The 14,108-nt window shown below is 35.7% G+C and overlaps 1 protein-coding gene across 1 annotated transcript in view; it reads left to right on the top strand.

The window, feature by feature from the left end:
• Positions 1–14,108, top strand: part of GUCY2D (guanylate cyclase 2D, retinal) — a 1,710,150-nt gene that overhangs the window by 640,477 nt on the left and 1,055,565 nt on the right. The window contains exon 6 of the mRNA XM_044076324.1: positions 2,630–2,767. Within this exon, the coding sequence (XP_043932259.1) occupies positions 2,630–2,767 (138 nt within the window). The remainder of the gene's footprint in view (positions 1–2,629; positions 2,768–14,108) is intronic.

Here is a 14,108-nt window from a genome sequence, read left to right as displayed (position 1 = left end):
ACTGAGCGGGTAGAAACAAGAGAGTAGACTGTCGAGGATGACAATCAGTGAAGTCTGAGAATTCAGCAGGTAAGTCTGAAAGTGGGAGAATGTAGAAGAAAGTTAAGAGGCTAGTAAGAAGAGAGTCTGGATGTTAGAGGAGTAGAATGTGATTAAGGATACCTTAGGGCAAAGGAGAGATGGTGAAAGAGTAAGTCCGTAGAAAACTGGGAACAGAGTTATGGAGGTATGGTTAAGAATAGGGTAGGAAATTAATATACAGAAAGCTAGTGTTGAGATGCCACCTAGTGGCCAGTCACTTTATTACAACAGATAGGTCTCCTACAGGGGATAGCCGGCTAAGGGAGAGGTGGGGATGAACCAGATAGAGAGTACATAAGCTGGAAGTAGGGGTTATTTAAAATGATAAGTGTTAAATGAGGGGGGCTTGGCTGCTGGCTAACCTGACTGGGAAGCTTGCCTAACCTAGCAGTCTTTAAAACATTCATATAATTGCAATTTACTCTTAGCTGTAGCAATACATACTTTCACTGCCTTTTAAGAAAGGAAATGTCTCTCAGGGAGCTGGTAGGTAATTCTTTAGTTTGAGCTATTTTTCTGAGGCGTCCAGCAGGGTAAATTCAGGTGTTTGGTGCAGGGACATACAGGAACGCAAGGTTTCACTGCCTTTTAAGAAAGGAAATGTCTCTCAGGGAGCTGGTAGGTAATTCTTTAGTTTGAGCTAATTTTCTGAGGCGTCCAGCAGGGTAAATTCAGGTATTTGGTGCAGGGACATACAGGAACACAAGGTGTAGGTCAAGCACCGGTGTAAGGAGCACAGCAGCCAGGTACAGGGTAGGAGAAGAAAGATTAATTGGATGACTATTTATATTGGCTGTGTGATTAATGTTGCAATAATTGGCAATATATAAAATAAAATATATTCTTGATGCTTGTTATTAGCACTGAAGAAGGGTACTGGATACCTAAAAGCTTTATTGCTTGTTTTATTATTTTACTGTTTTGCTATTAAAACATAAAATTTATCTCAGGATTGCCCCCATTATACTAATAGACAACCCCTAAATGCTTTATTCCATGCATGGATCCCCTCAGATTATATATGGTATGATCTCAGTTATTCTCATTGGGTAAGATAATCTATAACCAAATGTGATAGCTTATTTTGAGAACAAAAAGGGAAACTGACTATGCTTAAAATGGCTCTCAATGGCAACTATGAACCTTACCTTTTAACCTATGTACCTATGTGCTAGTAATGTATGCATTCATGTAGTAGTGGTGTTTGCATGTATGTTAGTACTGCATGTATGTAATAATAATATATGCACATGTTTAGTCATGTTATACATGTGTGTGTGTGTGTGTGTGTGTGTGTGTGTGTGTGTGTGTGTGTGTGTGTGTGTGTGTGTGTGTGTGTGTGTATATATATATATATATATATATATATATATATATATATATATATACACACATGTAGCACTAGGATACGCATATTAATAACAATTAATATAATAACAGTGTCTGCTTGTCATAGCACAAGTAAATGTATGAGATATGCTAAGTCTATTTCAATTAAATGCAACTGATGTTGCCATGGGATACTTGGAAAAGTTATTTTGCCACTCCCACAGGATAATATTAACAAATAATAAATTAACTAAAGTAATTGCACAGTAAAGCAAAAACAAAGAAATACTGGCAATATCTGCTGTGAGTACGATATTTATTAAAATACCTTTTTAAGTACTTTGGGAAATACTGTGAATTTAAGAGACATTTATCACATGCACACACATGTGAGTACATACACACACAAACACACACACACACACACACACACACACACACACACACACACACCCACACACACGCACACACGCACACACACACGCACACATACAGAGACACCCACACATGCACACACACAGGGACAGACACACGCACACATACAGGGACATGCACACACAGACACACAGAAATACACACATGCACAGAGACACACATACACAATTCAAACATACTGATAATGAATGAAAGTCTTCTTCTTATAACTTAAACCTGTCCAATAGTTGCACTGCTTTAGTATGTAAATGATCAGATTATACTTTACATATGCAAACTACTGCTCCTTCTGACAATTAATGAGTCAAACATTGGAAATCTATTGCTTCACCTACTATCCTCATTGCCTTCATGTCTACAATATCATGTAACTTCTAAATGGCAAAATTTTGTCTGTCATTTCCACCCAGAAGTAATCCAGATTTTCAAAACAAAAAGGTGAAAATAACCAATTTTGTTTTATTTGTGCTAGATGCATAAATGTTTGTTATATTGTTTAAAAATGCTTAATTTACTCTAATTACATTGTAATGGCTTTAGCTGAAAAAGGGCCCTTTGTCTAGTCTGGTTAACTAAAAATGAGTAAATAAATAAAACATTTCAGTATATTCAGCTGTTTGTTTACAGATCTGATATACAGTATTATTTTCACTTTCACATAGTATTTGCATTCTCTTTGTGACAGACCAAGTGCAGTCAGATTGTTGTTAGATTTTAGTGAACTTGTGGTGAATAACTGATACATAATATTTTATGAATTATCTTTATTTATTTTATTTTGCAGAAATTAATTGATGAAAGAATCAGCACTAGTGGGAGAAGTCTGTCTGATCTGAAGAGCACTAAAACACCTTACCACTCTGTCTCAGGGAAAAGTCTAACAACAGCCACAGCAGAGACCTCCAATGTGGCAGTGTTTGAGGTATTTGTTTCTGAAATGATACTGTCTGCATTGTTAACTAAAGTCCAGTCAACTAGCTTAACAGTGACATTGGCTTTCTGTAATGTTGTCTGGTTAAAGAGCATTCCAGCTGCAAGAATGCTACTGGATATGTTGCTGTATAGGTTAAGTCACTATATACGTTTTGATTTAACTTGCTCATTTACTAAATATTCTATAGGGATATGAAAGAAATTTTATACATAAAGAAGTGCAAAGACATTTCTCACCAGTAACATAAAACATTACAGAGTTAACAGATTGTTAGGTAGATGTACACAAAGGCAAAATATTCCATTCCACATCTTAAAATGGACTGTTTTGTTTGAAGTTCAGAACTTTCATCCATCCATTATCCGATAACTCACTGTATTCTTTATGGAAGATTAAGTGCTCAACCACCATGCCTAAAACACAATAACTGTATTCTTTATAGGATAATAGGAATGCTAGAGCCTATCACAGGGCTTTTAAACTTATTTTGGAGAGATTCTCATTCTTTCACATAAAACACACATATAGACACACACCACTGTATACCTAGAGACAATTTAAAAGATCAGCAGTCAGCATACTGCTTTCTCTGAGAGGTGGGAGAAAACCAGAGTAATAGGGTAAATACATACGGAGGGCATGCAGTCTCTGCACAGACTCATTTGGAGCAAATCATTGCAAGCTTGGTAATAAATCTTACTTTGTTAACAACAGTGTTATATATCACAGTCCTTTGAAATTCTGTCTTCTCAGGTGATACAGTTATAGAGAGTTGTTCTTCAATTACATTTCTCAGTGTCTGTAAATTTCCATGGTCTATTCAGGTATAATGAAAGATCAGGCTAAGTATCCTTCAGAAGAAAGACACCTATGAAATGCATCAGATATCTGCACATTTCTTACTCTAAGAATAAGTGACATGTTCATTTGTTTACTCAAAGGCAAAAATGATTTTACAACTGTTTTATAAGTTTGTATTTACATTTTGCAAACTGTCAATTGATGAGGTATGAAAGGAAGTGATGTTATATGTTTTAGTTCTGAAGAATCATCATCATCAACACTTTTATCCTATTTTTGTACATAGTCAGACTTTTGTGTCAGCTGTCGCCATGTCTCTTGATTCATTGCCATACTACCTTCTCCAGCATTCTCCAGCAGTAATTCCTGACTGTCGCAGGGCTTCTCTCACGCACTCCCTACACTTCTTTGCTGGACATTTTCATTTCCTCTGCCTACTTCCTGTTTGTCCCAGATCATCTTCAACATACTGTCTTCTGCTTTTCATCACATGTGCCCAAATCACCATAATCTGTTCTCTTTGAATTTCTTTACAATTGGATCTACTTTCTGCTCTGATGTCCACATTTTTTCATCTGTCCTACAGTCTGCATCCTGCCACCCATCTTAGACAATTCCTCTCCATCAGGTCTACCTTCATCAACTGCTTTACAAACTTCACACAACAGGTGCTGGTGCACAGAACTAGACCCAACAAACTCAAGAAAAGGCATCAGTGCTGAAGGAATGAACACAGTGAAGCACTGGAGCACACTGGTAAAGACATCCTTTATTGACTAGTGCAAACACTTCTTATATCTTCGTGATAAGCTGAAAAGCTTTTCATCCCCTTCTGAAAACAGCTACGGGACTTCATCAGAACAACAAAAAAAGTTCTACCCACATCTACAGGTTTATATCTTTACAAATAATCACGACCAGTAATTAATTACTGTTAAACTTAGTTTTTAGGGAAGATTTTAGTTTAGTGAGTAAAAGGACTTGGAGAATTAAGTTGGCAGTTAAACCTGGATGCCATGCATTTTCCTATTTTAAATAATATTTCCCATGTCCCAGTACTGAAGCAAAGGGGTGCAAATCTGTAGCTGTTTTCAATTTATTTATTATGAGTTTTACTGTGACATTTACTGTGACATTTATCAGTTTACCAAACTTATTTACTTGTTCAGATGTTAGACAAAATCCAGTGTTTTCATGTTTTTATATGAACTGTCAATGTTTTTTAACTCAGTCTTTTTAAGTGTTATACCCTTAAATATTGCTTAGATTGCAACTAGTTTTCAAACTTAATTACTTACTGGTCATGTAATTAATTGTAACTATATAAACCTGTAGATGTGGGTAGGAATTCCTTTTGCTATTCTGACGGACACCCATTGTATTAAGGAGGGATGAAAAGCTTTTCAGCTTAAACACGAAAATATAAGAAGTTTTTGTACTGGTGAATAAAGGATTTTTTACCAGTGTGCTTCAATGTTTCACTGCATTCATTCCGTCAGCACTAGTGCAATTTTTGAGTTTGTTTTTTCCTCAACTGATCTGCCTTTACTGTATAGATTTATGCACCATTTAGCTTCTTTGGCATTCTTCTGTCATACATTGCCTTTGACACTGTGTCATTTGGCTGGAGCCCCTGTGATTATACCTTTGACTTCCTCATTCAGACTTCCTTTCTGCACAACTACCCCTCCAAGATATGTGTAGTTCAATTTTCAGCTTCTTCTGATTTCTCCAATTGTTGCCATTACAGCTGTCTTGTCTGTACTTAGTTTCATCCCATGTGTCTTCATTTTTTAATTCCATTCCCCTGTCATTTGCTGAAGTTCTTACTCAGAGTCTACCTGTAATGCCACATCATCTGCATACAGGAACTCTGTTGATCTGCCTCCTCCAACCTGTTTGCTAATGTAGCCCATCACAAGTGTGAACAGCAGTGGGCTCAGAGCCGAACTCTGGTACACACCCACTTCCACTGGGAATTTCTCTGAGAGTCTGAACATTGTTTGACTTGTATCTTTGGATCTTTTTACACAGCCTGCACTAATTCTATCAGTGTTTCTGAGACTTCGAACTGCTATAAGACTGCCAAAATCAGCTTTCTTGGGGTCTTGTCATATGCTTTCTTCAAATCTGTGAATGTGCTGTCAGAATCTTTCCTCATCTGTAGCTTCTTCTCAACTATCTGTGTCACTGCAAACATTGAGTTAGTTGTTCTGCATCCTGATCTGAATCCAAACTGCTCCTCTGGCATCTTACATTTTACTGTTCTACATATTTATTTATCAATCACCCTCACCTAGGCAACAGAAACAGGATTACTGCCAGATTTGACCAAATTCTTTCAAAGTAATTAAAAATAAACTAAAAGAGATGCATAATTACAGCATAAAACTATTACATCAGCATATCCTCTCTACTCTACTGTACCAAGCTAACAGCTAGCAGACATACACAGAGACACACACACACACACACACACACACACACACACACACACACACACACACAGCCATACACACACAGACACACACACACACACACACACACACACACACACACACACACACACACACACACACACACACACACACACACACACACACACACACACACAAAAACAGACAAATGGAGTATGTGGGTGTCTGGTTTCTGTGCTACATGGAATATCTTCCATTGTTAGATTACAGACTTTGCGATTTTGGATTTGCCAGTCATCACAATACTTGATCTTTTGATCTAGAATTCATGATATTTTGTGTATCTTATACCTCCCTACATATAGGTTTACTATCACAATCTTGAAGCCCACAGTCTTAGACATCACAATCCCAGATCAATAATACCGAAGACCAAAACTCTGAAGACCACAATGTGTAAAAATCTTGACTACTGACTCTAAGTACTAGTATCTAATCACTGAAACAAGAACTCTCATGGGTTCTGTGTCCAGAAGTTCAGCATTGTGGCCTTCAAAATTTTGATCATGTATATTATGGTTCTGAGACTGTGCATTTCAGAATTCCAAGCTTCAAAACTGTAATTGTGATGGTAAACAATCTATCTATCTATATATCAGTGTGTGTGTGTGTGTGTGTGTGTGTGTGTGTGTGTGTGTGTGTGTGTGTGTGTGTATGTGTGTGTGTGTGTATATGTGCATGTGCATGCATGTGTGTGTGTGTGTGTGTGTGTGTGTGTGTGTGTGTGTGTGTGTGTGTGTGTGTGTGCATATGCGCATGTGCATACATGGGCATGTGTGTGTGTGTGTGTGTGTGTGTGTGTGTGTGTGTACAGTAGTTATGAACTGATTTTTCTAATTCTGCAGTCCAAAGTGCTTCCCGTATCATAAAAATCAGGCCCACACGTGATTTTTTTTTTTGTTTCACTAGTGCTTCCCATTGTCTTTAGTATGCTATTTTAACAAAGTATCTACTGAATAAAGCTTTAAGTAATTTACACACAATTTTTATGAATGGAGTGACTCATGAATGGCTTTCTACTCAACTTGAAAAGTAATTTCTTGTACCCCTGTGTCCACATAATCGACCAGATAGATACCAACCTGCTCCCATTCTGCCATTGGTTCCTTCCAAGAGCATAACAGAGCCCAGTGGCCCATTAGTTACCTGCCAGGGGCAGCAGCCTTATCATCTGAACCCCTCATAGGTGAGAGTTAGGAGTTAGGGAGCAGGTCAGTCTGCAGTCATGTGACTGGAGAGCATGACTCTTTGTCCTAATCCAGTGTGACTTCCATGATTGTCTGCTTATGTGAGTGTCATGTGAATGTAATCACCTATGTTAATCTCAGAAGGTGGAGTTACTTTCAATGTGGGCATGGTCATCTAGTCCAACTAGGGAACCAGCTGTGGCTTCTTGACCCCCCCCCAGGATAGGCATGTCCATCCTTCCCACACCAGCTCCTACAGATTCCCAGAGCCATTCCTTGGGCCATAATCAGGGTTTTGTCCCTCTATTCCATTAGAGTTGACGGAGTTGTGAAGGAATGTTTTTTTCTGTATTTTTTTTGTATCATTGCTTCATTCTTCCATGCAATTTAGTAGTAAAGTTAGGGTTATGCTAAGACTAGTCACTGTTATAGTTTACTTACATTTTTAACTTTGTTTTTATTTAGTTCAGATAGTTAGTAGTGGGTCTATTTTATTGGTGATGCTATTTCTCAATTAGCTAGTTGCAATCAATTTTATTTTTTGTTAATTGCACAACCATAACCTTGGGAGTTTAGACAAATCTAAAATTACATAACAGAACACTGGACTACCCACACTGGATAATCACCCTTAAGACAGGCCTGCTAAGTAAGATTAAGCACTTTCATCTCTAGACAATCTGCAGTACTTCTCCAGAATATGAATTTTACTTAATAAACATATTTTACGATCAGCTACCTTGAGTTAATGCTCATATACACAGCATGATAGGTAGTTATAATTCATAGTGAAAAGGGATGATGATGAAATAGGGAAGGGGTTGATTAGAAGAGAGTGAGATTTTGGATGTAGATCCTTAAGGAGAATAAGGAGAATAAACAACCATACAGAATATTATATTTACAAAGTTGCAGAAAGCATTCTACGTCTCCTAATAACTAATCCAACAGAAGAATGGAGAAAGGGCATTTTGCAGTAGGGTAGAGATAGTTGAAAAGACAGAAAGAGCTGGAATTTACTGAAGAAAACTGGCAAAGGAGCCAGAGCACTGAGGGGAAGTAACTGGAGTCGGAAAGTAAATCAGTGGGCTGAGGCTAAGAATAAGTTTGTACTGCAGGTTAGAGACTACCTTCCCTACCAGGTGTTAACATCAGAGTGCAGGCAAAGAGAAAGGGATGGGGAGCCCTAAGTAAAAGACCACCTCTGGTAGAGTTTTTAGTCAAATCTATACCAACCTGCTCCCATTCTGCCATTGGTTCCTGCCAAGAGCATAACAGAGCCCAGTGGCCCATTAGTTTCTGGTAAAAAATAATAATTATTATGGCATATAAAAATTGCATGATAACTGTAATAATCAGAAAAGATTAGGAAAAAATGGAAGGAGTGAATGGAATACAATTTACAAAGGAACAGCGGGAGGACATATTTATGGATCCTAAGAATGCAACAAAGTACAGAAGGTTTTGGATTTTTGCTTGGAAGTGTTTCCATATGTATTTTTATACCCTAAGCTTTTTTTTTTCCTCAGGTAGATAGCAAATGTTAGAGGTGTGAAGGGGAAGAAAGAGGTAACGGTCAGCATGTTTTTTCTTTTTGATAAAGTAATGATTTGGCAGATTTTAAAAATTCCCTACAGAGTACTCTGTCAGAAATATTAGGGGAGGAAATAGCTGTAACTAAGCAAATGATTCTTATGAACTGGGGCACAGGACCTGAATGGCCTTGGCCTTATTAAGTTTAATTCTACTGGATGGAAAAAGCAATTTTAGAAAATAAAATCAAAATCTTAACTAATTTTAACTGAAGTATTGAATATTGTAAAAAGATAAAAAAAACTAGAAGTGGGATCTTCACAAAAAAGGAAGAGCAAATTACATAAATGTAAATGGAATTTATGGGAACGATACATGCAGAATAATTCTCAGGAGGAGGTTTAAGGGGAGACAGAAACTGAGCAATTTATGTAACTTTGAACTGAATGGCAGTTATTATAAAGAAAGAAGACATACATGTAATGTATAATGTATTTAAATTAAAAAAATTAATATGGTCTTTTCTTTTCTATTAATATATGCATGCTTATGTCTTAAGTGATAATTTAATAAAAATAATAAAAAAAAGGTTGGTTATCATGTGTGCATGACTCAGTGTTCTATTTTTTTTTTAATTTTTAGTTCACATGGTTTCTGTGCACTGCCTACTTGGGTATGAGTTTATTTCATTTTAGTAAAAAGAAATCTTCTTACCCCTACAGGTTTGCTATTGAAATCATTAACAGTGATTCTACTAAATAAGGTCATCAATTAAAAAAAAAAAAAATATTTATTTATGAATACTTTTGATTGAGAGCATACTCATGTATCCTCTTTTTCCATGGAAGTGCATCAGTGGTGTGATCCATCTTCGCAATGTTTTTAATTTTGTTTGACTTTTTTCTTAAAATCTAAGTGTAAAACAGAGGAAGTAATGGAAGAGGTGTCCCTGGTGGACTATAACCTACCAACTAGTGGGATGAAAAACAGTCCTCAGAATACTCTCAGGCTGCAGCTATGATTCACCTTGGTCAATAGTTCAAGAGATGGAGAGATCTCAGCCTGTAGCTGACAGACCAGTGGATAAAGCCCGAATCTACAGACAGAATCTACACACAAAATCTACCACAAGCCTTGGTAGGAGGATCAATGAGCCAGTATTTAGTCCAAACTTGCTTCTGCAGACAAAAGCTAAAATAAGGCAAAAAACTAAAAATGGCAATCTCAGTGAATTGTTGAATATCCCGGTTCAGGTATTCTCAGACCAAATCTAGAAGTAAATCTTCACAGACACTCGAATCTTGTAATAGAAGTCCTTTATTGAAGCTTGCAAAAGCATTAGTCCAGTGTGTTAGCACTAGGAAAAATACAACCTTATTTATACCAGAAGGAGGGGGCATGTTGGGCTAGTACAGTGAGTGGGAGTGTTCTTTATTATGATAGGTCACTGTAAAAAGCCTGGGAAACATGGCCTTCTTTGTTTTGGATTAAAAGTATTAATTTTCTGTTTTTAATGTACAGAGGACATTAGAAGACAATCAACAAATAAAAATGAAAAATACAAATCTATAAGAAAAATGCAAAACCCTTTGAAACTGTACATGTGTCAACAGACAAACCTTATCAAGCTAAAGATAAAAAAATGCATAGGTTTGGTGTTTAATATACTTCCATAACAGTCTAATGCCCAGTTCTGAAAAACACGGATCACATCTTTAGTGTTGTGTTAATGTATCTGAACAACTAAAACATTGTAGTGGTGTTGCCAATTTATTGAAGCAAAAAACACAAAGAGAAAAACTAGGAATATACTGTTGCATTTACCTATGCAATCTAAATATTGCCACAATTCGTAATTCTATGGGTCAACTTATCTTAAAAAACATATTAACTAAAAGACCCATTAAAACTAAGCATGCAGAACTAGAAAGTTTAAAGAGTCTGGGAGGGAAAAGAATGTGTTGCCAGTGCTGCAACAATATCTATATATGTGTGTTGGTCTCAGAGAGAAAACTACCATTAAAAAAAAAAAAAAAAAAAAAAAACGGAAAGAAAAAGAAATATCTACTTTAAATGTTAAATTGAAAAAATCAGGAGGAGACCTAAGGCTTTATCCTGAGGGAAGGGTATGAAGTATATGGGTCTAGGAGCTGAAAAAGAAAACGCAGAGCTGTGACCCAAAACACAAATAGCCATAATACAAATACAGTGTGCTAGACCAAAGGGGAAAAATACCTGAACATAAATGCTATAAACATCCTGAACAGGAATGCTAAAAAATGTTAAAATATGCTAAAAAATAATAAATAAAAATGGGGAACCAAGTAAAGTGAAAACGAGATAGGAAATATTTTTAAGAAATGTGGTTTGGAGAGACATAAGTTGAAATGAGTCTGTGATAGTCTTTGAGTGAACCTACACTAATAGACTTAGAAAATCTAAAAAACAGAAAAAGCAAGAAAATACTATTTAAAACCTTAAATTAAATATAAACATAATAGGAGAGCTAAAGGTAAGTTTTAGCAAGGAGGTCTAAGGTTTAGTGGAGCTTGTAATGTTTGTCCTGAGGGAAGGGTATTGTTAGGTGTTAGAACCACGAAGGGGGAGAACTACTGGACGATTGATCTGCGCTTTTCATGAGAAATCACTTCATCAGGGCAGCTTATAAAAGAAACAAAAATAAAACATAATAAAAATAAAAGAAAAAGTAAAAATAAAAGTAAAAGGAACTTAATTGTACTTCATTGTACTAAAAACAGATTCCACCTCCTTTATTCTTCCCTGATGCCTCCAATACTTTGCCCACTCTGTAAAGTTGAAAACCAGGCAGATGTAATACAGAGTCTGGAATGGATTAATTTAGCCAGGTTTCAGTGAAACACAGTACAGAAGAAAGTGAAAAAGCCTTGTGAGTTTCAATGAGAACTAACAGTTCATCCATCTTATTGCATAGGGAGCGGAGGTTTGCCAGATGTAAACTTGGGAGTACCGTTCAAAAACCTCTCTGTCTCAGCCTAACAAGTGCACCAGCTCACTTCCCCCTTTTGCAATGCTTGTGTCAATTTCTGCTGTTGACAGCTTCTGCTCCTCCAGCTAGGATCTCCAGAAAGTTTCTTTATTGTGTAAACTTCGGTGTCAAATTGCATGAAATGTATTGCCGTATATTTAACAATTCTTGTAACCAAACACAATCACTAGGTCCTCGCACCCAGTATTGACTAATAGCAGCAAACAATGAATCGTGCTGTATGTAACAATAAAGGCTGTCCTCCACCAATAAGTATGAAAGAAAACAAACTGACCGATTAATAAATCCAAAATCTTTATTTGAACACAGTCTCAAATTAAAACAGATTGAGCGCGCTTTCATCTCCTATCGTGAGACTTCATCAGAATATTCTGTTAACATATTAATTCTGTTTAAATACTCTCATAATTAACCAATTCTTAGTTAATTAATTGTTAGTCACTTGGGTTCAATTAATTCCAGTTCTGAGTAACCCTTAAATGTATACAAACTATTATAAAATCACTTATCTGCAACTGACATCCTCTCATGAAAACTTGTATACCCAAAAATACATATGTTTATGACAATAAAATACTTATAAATATAAATATAAATACAGGTATATAAAAACATGAAGGAACTCAGAGTGTAAAACAACTAGTAAACAAAAAGGCACTAAGGTAACATAACAGGTAACCTCACAAAACCTTTATTAATCCACAATTTGATGAATGAAGAAATAAAAAAACAGCAACTTGAACTGACAAAGCGTTTTCACCCTCATGGGCATCTTCGGAGTCAGTTAACTTCAGTAAAAACAACCTTTAAATAGAGCTATTAATTAGTGCTTGATTAATCAATAATGAAAAAGCAGGAGGGTAGTTAAATTAAACAATTATCCCCTAAAGTTCCTGTTCACCAAATCTTAAAGTCCTGCTCAACAATACCTTGTTTGCTAGAATCTCAAGTAAGTAATAGCTACCCAGAATAAATAAATAAACCAAAATAAATCATCATAAAAAGCAGTGTGTGCAGTAATAAACATTCCATATAAAACAAAAAACATATCTGTTAAAATATTTAAATTTACATAGTTTTATATTATATACAAGCTGCCTTGTATCTTAAAATACATGCTAGAGATAGTGCATCATTGATACCAGGAGCATTGCTGGCATCAAGTCTCAGTTGCCAAAGACATTCCCTTATTTCCAACATGGTTTTAAAGTCCCCCCCAAAATCCTTTGTATATAGCCTGTCAATAACAAAAAAAATAAACTTTTTAAAGTTTGAACAATGATTCGTGTGTACATACAATGAATTAGTATATATAAAAACATACTTTCATACACATAAATTCATGTACATAAAATCTTGAAGGCAATAAACATGGACAACAAATTAACTTCATATTATTGGTGATGTGTATAACAAACCTATTACAAAAATATATATAAAAAAATGCTTCATGAAAGGTATATAAAAAATCCCTTAAAATATTATATGTCATCTACTATGTTTAAATATATTAAAATTGCCATTTAAAATGTCTTGTGAATAAAGATAAGATCAAAAATTATATATATGTACAAACTATCCTAATATACTTCATAAATACATAAAATTGTTATTAATGTATATAAAAAAAATTATATATATAATGTACCAAGGAATTTATACTGTATAATTAAATTAATACTTTGATATTACTAAGTAGAGTGTAACCAAGATATACTTTGATCCTTTGCCAACCAGACATGACAACATAATAACTGTATAAAACTATCTACCTAAGTATCTACTTATTCTATAGTGATTGTAAACACCACTCTTTTATTTCTTCTTTCTAACATGGTTTGATGCCAATATTTTCAAGGAGAGTATTTAAACAGAATTAATGTGTTAACAGAAGATTCTGATGAAGTCTCACGATAGGAGATGAAAGCGCACTCAATCTGTTTTAATTTGAGACTGTGTGTTCAAATAAAGATTTTGGATTTATTTATCGGTCAGTTCGTTTTCTTTCATACGTATTGGTGGAGGACAGCCTTTATTGTTACCTACAGCATGATTCATTGTTTGCTGCTATTAGTCAATACTGGGTGCGAGGACCTAGTGATTGTGTTTGGTTACCAGTTATAGCTGTTTGGTTTCGAGGAGTCCCCAAGGATGAACGAGCAATCCCTTTTTAAGCGAACTGATCAAGCTCATCCAGAATCATTCACAAAACCACAATAACTTGTCTGATGTCTCTAATCGATCGCTGGGATTAGATTTGAATGCTATGATTCCCTGTGCTCAGCGTAGCCCTGGTAACGCTG

This window comes from Protopterus annectens, chromosome 7.part0 (genome assembly GCF_019279795.1).
Source record: "Protopterus annectens isolate FY-2018-M chromosome 7.part0, PAN1.0, whole genome shotgun sequence".
Lineage (NCBI taxonomy): Eukaryota > Metazoa > Chordata > Ceratodontiformes > Protopteridae > Protopterus > Protopterus annectens.
The sequence above is the reverse complement of the archived record's forward strand: the minus strand, read 5'-3'. Positions and strand labels throughout refer to the sequence as shown.